At 45.6% G+C, this 8,604-nt stretch overlaps 1 protein-coding gene across 2 annotated transcripts in view; it reads left to right on the top strand.

Moving 5' to 3' along the window:
• Positions 1 to 7,953, top strand: part of LOC132398344 (dual specificity protein phosphatase 6-like) — a 7,964-nt gene extending 11 nt beyond the window's left edge. Inside the window, exons 1-3 of one of the 2 annotated variants that reach the window (XM_059977631.1) lie at positions 28 to 898; positions 1,444 to 1,872; positions 6,530 to 7,953. In XM_059977631.1, the coding sequence (XP_059833614.1) occupies positions 499 to 898; positions 1,444 to 1,872; positions 6,530 to 6,837 (1,137 nt within the window). In that variant the 5' untranslated portion in view covers positions 28 to 498 and the 3' untranslated portion in view covers positions 6,838 to 7,953. Of the gene's footprint in view, positions 899 to 1,443; positions 1,873 to 6,529 lie in introns of both variants that reach the window. The other variant, XM_059977632.1, reaches the window with a different exon arrangement.
• The last annotated feature ends 651 nt before the right edge of the window (positions 7,954 to 8,604 follow it).

Genomic DNA, 8,604 nt, shown 5'->3' with positions numbered 1-8,604 from the left:
CCAATCCGGGTTGTCGCCCCGGCAACGCAGTGACGACAGGAGCAGTGGCGAGCGGTGATTGGACGGCTGCTGCTGAATGCATCCATCCGTGGGGCGGGGCGGGGCAAGGCGGCTGAGTGTTTCTATTGAAGAAACGCTGAACGTTGGCTGGCGGCTGCGGCGCAAACGACGCGGCGCCATCCAGGGTCATTGAGAAAAAAAGAGCGAGCCGTACTGTACCATTCAGCAATCCGAGCTCAGCCGCCGACAGATGCAAACCAGCTAAGCTCTTTCTTAGGACAATACAACTCTTTTTTTTCTGGACGAGGTTTGCTTTTAAATTTATTTTTGCAATATCAGGTTGTATTTGCAGTGAAACATTTTGCAATTTGCAAATACATTTCTCTGCGATTTGGCGAGAGCGGTTAAAGAGGGGTGTTCCCATTGATAAAAAAAAGTCGACAGGTTGGCGACCGTTTTGTTTTAAAGCTCATGCACGGTCAGTAATTTTTTGTCCCCATGTTAGAAAAATTACCCTGCTGCCCGTTTGACTCGGAAATGGCGATCTGCAAGGCGGCGGGTTGGCTCCACGACCAGCTGGAGCGAGGCAGCGACAGCCTGCTGCTGATGGACTGCCGTGCCCACGAGCTGTACGAGTCCTCGCACATCGAGGCGGCCATCAGTGTGGCCATCCCGGGCCTCATGCTGCGGCGGCTCAGGAAGGGGAACTTCCCCGTGAAGTCGCTTATCTCTAACAACGAGGACAAGGAGCGCTTCGCCCGCCGCTGCAAGACCGACATCATTCTCCTGTACGACGAGAGCTCTGCCGAATGGAACGAGAATCTGAACACCACGTCTGTACTTGGCCTGTTACTCCGAAAGTTAAAGGATGAGGGATGCAAAGTGTTCTGCTTGGAAGGTAAGATCTGTTATCCTTATAAACCAGGTGTTCCGCAATTAATGCCTACAAGAGAATATATATATATATAAATTTCAAAATAATCTGTTGACATACAATTTACGGCACAGAAGGGAATCATAAGCTCCAAAAATGAAATAAGCATTTCGGGTAAATTGTAGTTCACGGCCCACCTCTTGAAGTCCTCGTTCAAATAATCGCGCTGGGTTGACCAAGAATTTACAAATCGTGAGTCGGTCCGCACCGGCTGGTCAATCCTAATAGAATCCTTATTCCCCACCCCAAATTGTTGAAATTATGGGTCCCATTCCTTGACAGATTCCTGAACAAAAGCGGGTAGAAATGAGTAGATTGTGTTTGGGAAAAGGTATATCGACTCTTAACGGAGGACTATATAAGTACTGGGAAGACCAATAATACTTAGACAAGTGGCAGGGGCTAGCATGCCAGGGAACGGGACGAATGGTCTCGCTTTGTGTTAGGTCATTCTGAGGCACTGGACTGGTTCTAATGTGGCTGTCCTTGTGTTTTGTTTGCGTCTACAGGCGGTTTCAGTAAGTTTCAGGCCGAATACCCGGCGCACTGCGAGACTAACGGAGACAGTTCGTGCTGCAGTAACTCTCCCACGGTGCCCGTCCTGGGACTCGGCGGACTCCGCATCAGCTCCGACTCGTCGGACATCGAGTCGGACGCGCCGAACAGCGCAACTGAGAGCGAGAGCAGTCCGGTGTCCAACAGCCACCAGCCTCCTTTCCCAGTCGAGATTTTGCCCTATCTGTACCTGGGCTGCGCCAAGGACTCCACCAATCTCGACGTGTTGGAAGAACACGGCATCAAGTACATCTTGAACGTCACCCCCAACCTCCCCAACCTGTTTGAGAACGCCGGCGAATTTAAGTACAAACAAATCCCCATTTCAGATCACTGGAGTCAAAACCTTTCCCAATTTTTCCCTGAAGCTATTGCGTTTATAGGTAAGAGATTCTACCTTCTCCATCTAGTTCTTTGACGGGGTCTTGCCGACGTCTCTGTGTTAGTTTGGGAGAAATTTATGCAATTGGGATAATCTAAATAAGATTTGGAGGAAGATAGGTGAGCCAAAAAATAGGAATTTAATTTGTTAGTCTAAGTATTATTTGGAAACAAGAATCCTATTTCCAGCCCAGAGAGATAATTACGTAGATTAGGAGCGGCGATATTCCTTTCCAAAGATGCTGAGTTCCTCCGACATTTTATGTTGTAAGGGGAGGTGTGTTTTGTATACCTTATGAGAAAGAACGACGTAATGGGAATCTAAAACAAAATAGAGATATGACTGGAGTCACTCTTCAAAGCCGAAGTAAAGTTATTATCAAAGTATACAAATTTCACTATATACTGTCCCGAGATACATTTTATTACTGGCACAGTAGATACAAAGAAACACAATGAAAAGCTACACATAAAGACGGACAAGCGTGTGCATGCGAGGATAAAATGCGATTGCAAAAGAATAATAAAAAAATAATATTGAGAACATGGGTTGTAGAAAATTAGTCTATAGGCAGTGGTATCAGTTCAGAGTTGAGGTGAGCGAGGATCAGCAGCCTTGATGGTTGAAGGTGATGTCTTCCTTCCCGGTGGCAGCAGCCAAAAGAGCGCGTCAAGTCGGGCAGCGTCTGTGGAGGTGGAAGCGGGTTTCATGACCCTTTGGGATAGAAACAAGTCAGTCAAGAACATTAAAACTAATTTCATCCATCTCTTAAGAGTCTTCACCTGAAATATGGACCGTTTCTCTCTCTCTCTCTCTCTCACTCTCTCACCCTCTCTCTCTCACCCTCTCTCTCTCTCTCTCTCTCACCCTCCCCCCTCTCTCTCTCTCTCACCCTCTCTCTCACCCTCCCCCTCACCCTCACCCTCCCCCCCCCTCTCTCTCTCTCTCTCTCTCTCTCTCTCTCTCTCTCTCTCTCTCTCTCTCTCTCTCTCTCTCTCTCTCTCTTTCACCCTCTCTCTGTGTTAAGCATCTCCAGAGTCTGCGTTTTGTTTAAAATTTCGTTGTTTGAGGGTGGTTGATAATTTACCCTGGGGTGGCATTGTGAGCGCTAGTTAAAGGTTCTATCATGATTTGAATGTTTAAACTATTGAGAGGACGAAATGCATGACCCAGTTTGTTAATGGGGCCGCCCGGCAGTGGGACTGTTAGCACAATTGCTACCACCAAACGGGTCTATAAGGAGCTTTTACATTGTCCCCGTTTCCTCCTACATTCCAAAGACGTACAAGTTAGGGTTAGTAAGCTGTGGAAAGCTATGATGGAAGTGTGGCGACACTTGCACAAGCCTTGCTGGTTTGATATGACGCAAATAACACATTTGAAACAAATCTTAAGGACCTTTTTTTAGACCCAGCAGCGTTTAAAGAAGGGGCAGGCTGCAAGTTTCACAATTCTGGTCATATTTCCAAAGAAAGGAGGAAAAGGAAATTGGTGTTATGTTTGTATTGGATTCTGAGGAAAGGCGCAGCAAGTCCGCAATGTTCCGGAACATTTCGGATGTTTTGCATTCAGGGACCGTGGGCGGCTTGGCCGAGTCCGCACAAACTGTGGGAACTGTGGACTGGAAGCGCGCACACGCGCACACAAAATAATCCCCCATTATAATGGTGGTCTAGAATCACTACTGTGTGGAAACTCTGTAATTTACAGTGTGAAAACAAAAGGAAAGACAAGGTGGTGTTGGTTAGACCGTTCATAGCTGTTCCTGGTCATTGAAGTCGAGTCCACACATACAAATAATTACAGTTCTACCCTCTAAAACATCCACAAATCTACTATACTTAAGCCTAGAAGGACTTTTGTTTAATGTCAGAGGTAACATAGGCTAAATTGTTTTTCTTTGAAGAACTGACCAGCAGACAAGTGGATTCCAATCGAAGGTATTAAACAAAGTTCTGAAAGAATTCCCGCCGTTTCTATGCAGACAACGTTTAATTTAATCAGAACCAATGTAATTACAATCCCTGAGGCGCGTCCTGCAGTTCGGGGCTAATTTGAGCCTGGGCGGAAGGAATTTCGGCTAGAAGCCACAGAAAAACTAATCTAAAGGCATTGTAATGCATTTCCTCCTACAAAGGAAACCATTTTCAGTCAATGTTGACATCCTGTTCCTGTTAATGGGCCCAGTCCCCTGTGACTCCTCTGTCCTTAGATGCGCCTGAATGCCTCTATTGTAACGAGAGCACAAACACTTGAGAGAATCAGTTAATAAACTTTACAGCCAGGGAGTCTCCACACAGAGGACATTCACTGCCATCTTGCAAACTTTCTATTGAAACATTCACGCACGGCCATCAATACACCGGAGAATGAATGAACTTTTTTGTCAGCTGTGACCCATTTCAACCCACAGCAGGATTCCCGGTTACACTTGTGCCGCAGTGTATCCTTTGACGTCACCGGCGTTTCCACAACACGGCTCTGCGACTCGGTTTTGCAGTTTACTTTAGGAGCTTTCTTCACACAGTCGAAAGTAAATTTCGAACTTACAGATTTAATTTCAAAGTACGCATATGTCGCATAGTCTCAGACACATTTTCTTGCGGGCATGCGCAGTAGACACAAGGAAACAGTAGAATCGATGAAAAACCGCGCGCAGGCGGGCAGTCAAAAAGATAAACTGCAAATATAAAGCAAGTAATAAATAACATTGAGAACATGAGCTGCAAAATCCTTGAAAGTGAGCCCATAGGTTGTGGTATAAGGAGCAGAATTTGGTTATTCAGATCTGCTCCTCCATTCCACTAGGGCTGATTTCCTCTGCCTTCTCCCGGTAACCTCTCATGCCCTTACTAAAAATGAAGAACCTTCCCAGCTATGTTTTAACTATACCCAATGACTTTTCCTTCACAGCCTTCTGTGGCAATGAATTCCACAGATTCACCACCCCCTGGCTAAAGACAATTCCTCCTTTGTTCAAAATGGACATCCCTCTATTCATTCTGAGGCTGTGTGCTCTGGACTGAGACTCTCCACGTCCGCTCCACTCTGTCTAAGCCTTTCAATATTTACAGGGGTTTCAGTGAGATCCCCTCCCCTCACCCACAGGCATCGAACCTGATGGGGTTGACGGGGATAATAAATGGTGGACTAGCTGATATGTTAACCCTTTCATTCCTGGAATCATTCTCATCAACCTCCCCTGGACCCTCTCCAATGCCTTTCTCAGCAAAGGAACCCAAAATTGCACACCATACTCCCAAGTGTGGTCTGACCAATGCCTTGTAATGCTGAGGCTTTATATCCTTGCTCTTAAATTTAGTCCTGAAAATGAATGCTAAAGTTGCATTTGCCTTCCATACTGCCAACTCAACTCGCAAGTTAACCCTTAGGGAATCCTGCACAAAGACTCCAACGTCCCTTTGCACCCCTGATTTCTGAATTTCCTCCACATTTAGAAAATAGTTTATGTTTTTATTCGTTCTACCAAAGTGCGTGACCACAAGCTTCCTGGCTGCACAGTTCCAGCTGCAAGGCTACATGCGTGGGAGGGAGTATTTCCATTACGAAGGGCCGCGCACCCACACAGCCGAGAGGGAACAGCATCCACAGATTCTCTTTTGTCCACCCTGCTTGTTGTTTCTTGAAAGAATTCCAATAGATTTGTCAGGCAAGATTTCCCCTTAAGGAAACCATGCTGACTTTGGCCTATTTTATCATGTGTCTCCAAGTACCCCAAAACCTCATCCTCAATAAGGGACTCCAATATCTTCTGTAATCAGTACTAATGCCTCCACAATCTCTTCAGCTACCTCTTTAAGAGCCCTGGGGTGTAGTCCATCTGGTCCAGGTGACTTACCTATGTAGTCAGTTCAGTGTTGTGGTGAGTGAAGTTGTCCATACCAGTTCAGGGGCCTGAAGGGTAATAACTGTTACAGAGCCTGGTGGTGTGGGACCCAAGGCTTCTGTACCTCCTTTCCGATAGAAGGAATAAGACAGGAGCAGGGTCTGGCATTCTGGCTGCTCCGTGAAACTGAGACTGAGAGGGTGGGGTGGGGATGATGTGAGTTGAAGGTTAAGGTGTTTTGCAAATTGTATGGAGACATAGAAGGGCATTCAGCCCATTTGCCTGCATGCTGGCTTCTGTCAGTCCCACTTCTCTGCCTTACTGCATGTAGCTTTACAAATGATTCTTTCTGTAATCAGAAATAGATTTATTATCACGGACTGGTCTACCATGCTGTATCTCTAAAAAACTAAATTAAACTGATGTAATGTGAACTTTGCTGTTTTGTGGCAGGATAATTATGTGAAATTATTCAGGAATGGTTAACAGGAGGGGACATAATTTTAAGGTGATTGGAGAGAGGTGTTAGATGTAGGTTTTTTTTTAGAGTGGAGAGTGCATGGAACGCACTGCAGGGTGGTAGAGATTTAGATGGGCACTTCGTTGGTGGAAAAATGGAGCTTTAAGTGGGAAGGCAGGGTTAGATGGATCTTGGAGTAGGTTAAAAGCTTGCCTCAACATCGTGGGCTGAAAGGCCTGTACCAAGCTGTATTGTTCAATGTTAATCAAGTAGAGGTTTTTTGACCTGCTAAGACTTGGTGTTGTAACTCCCACTGACCTGCACGTTCTGTTTTTCTTTAATCTTCCTCAGACGAAGCCCGCAACCAGAGCTGTGGCGTGCTGGTGCACTGCTTGGCTGGCATCAGCCGGTCAGTCACGGTGACCGTGGCCTACCTGATGCAGAAACTGAACCTCTCGATGAACGACGCCTATGACATCGTCAAGATGAAGAAGTCCAACATCTCCCCCAACTTCAACTTCATGGGGCAGCTGCTGGACTTCGAGCGGACGCTGGGACTCAGCAGCCCCTGCGATAACCGGGTGCCCACCCAGCCCCTCTACTTTACCACCCCCACCAACCACAACGTCTTCCAGCTTGACTCGCTCCAGTCCACTTGACCTGACTTGCCGACACCTACGCAAGAAGCTGGGGAGGAATTTTTCAAGGTCGGATCACTGATACATAACAGGGTCAAACTGGCTCTGGGAAAGAATAACTGATCTCATTGGAGGCAGCTTGGCTCTTGTCAAAGCAGCCTGTTGTAAAGGGGGAAGGTTTCCCTGACCTTTGACTTTGGGGCCGTTGGTGGTTCACAAGGTTATCTGGGAAAGTGAAGTGGTTGAAAGCTTTGCAGTGTAAAGAAGGGATAAAGAGAGAAGTCAGGAGTAGCAAATTTGCCCCTGATCAGTGCCCTTTTTTTCTGCCCTGCTGGTAGCTAACTGTTTGTCTTCAGTGAAGACTTTGTCGATTCACACCAGTAGGGAAACAGAGTTTTGTGGAGCTCCGCAACTGGTCACAGTTTAGTTTTGGTGCTCATGATCTGGTTGAGTATCTCACAGCATGACTTTTCTGTATATATTGTCTGCGTACAAATGCAATGTCAGCTGAGATTCTGTAGATTTGGGGATGGAGTGTTAAGGGAAAGTAATTTCCTGTTTGTATTGAATCCATTCCACCTGCTGACTCATGGGGCTGGAAGTACGGAATTGTATAATTATGTAAATCTGTTATGTTTTGACTGATTACTGGGACAGTATATGCCAAAAAAAATTTCTTCGACTGTTTTGCTTTGAAATGCTACGTGTGAGTGTAAATTAAAACAGCTTTTTGATTTATGGCCTTTATATTTTCTCCATCTAAACTGAGAGCCTTGGTTATGTGTATGTAGTGTTTGTGTTTTCTTGCTTATGAATGAAAAGACTGTTCTTTGGATACAGGGGACCCAGGGTGTTTCTTTGGGTTTTAATTTGTGATTTGGTCATACAGTGCATTACCTCTGTGCAGACACTTCAGGGAAATTAATCGTGAATGCAATAGATTTTCTTTTTCTCAAGTCTGTATTGAAAACTGGAAAGTCAATACTGTATGTATGCAATGCACTTGTAGTTCTGTAGCCAGTGGGAAGCTGTTCCCTATTTTCTTGTCACAGGAGGCTTAATGTGGAGTGGGGATTTATTCTAAGAATGATTGTATTATACTAAGTTATTAATAAATAACTATTTTGCCTATATAGAACCTCACACAAGTCTTGGCTGTTACTTAATTAACATTATTCACGGATTCCTGAACATAAAACGTTAGAGCACATTACAGGCCTGTCGACCCACAAAGTTGTGTCGACTTTCTAACCTACTCCAAGATCAATTCCCTCCCTCCAACATAGTCTCCAGTTTTCTTGCACCCACGTGCCTATCGAAGAGTCTCTTAAATGCTCCTAATGTATCTGCCTCTCCCATCATCAAGTGCTGCAGTAGCATAGAACCTAGTACAGTACATTCCTTTGGCACACGATGTTGTGACAACCTTTTAACCTGCTCCAAGATCAATCTAACACTTCCCTCCTGCATAAGCCACCATTTTCTTTTCAACCACATGCCCATTTAAGTGTCTCTTCAGAGGCAGGACAGTGGGGTAGAGAGGGATAATAAATTACTCATCATGGAATAGCAGAGCAGACTCGATGGGCTGAATGGCCTAATTCTATCACTTTTGGTCACGGTTACTCTAACGGTGCTGGCTGCCCACTCTTATCTTTGCCCCTCTTGTACACCTCTATCAGGTCACTTCTCATCCCCCTTCACTCCAAAGAGAAGAATACTAGCTTACCCAGTCTTTCCTCGTAAGGCCTGCTGTCTGATCCAGGCAGCATCCTGGTAAATCTCTGC

The sequence above is a fragment of the Hypanus sabinus genome, chromosome 8, assembly GCF_030144855.1.
Source record: "Hypanus sabinus isolate sHypSab1 chromosome 8, sHypSab1.hap1, whole genome shotgun sequence".
NCBI lineage: Eukaryota > Metazoa > Chordata > Chondrichthyes > Myliobatiformes > Dasyatidae > Hypanus > Hypanus sabinus.
Note: the sequence above shows the minus strand (reverse complement) of the source record. Positions and strands in the feature narration are given on the sequence as shown.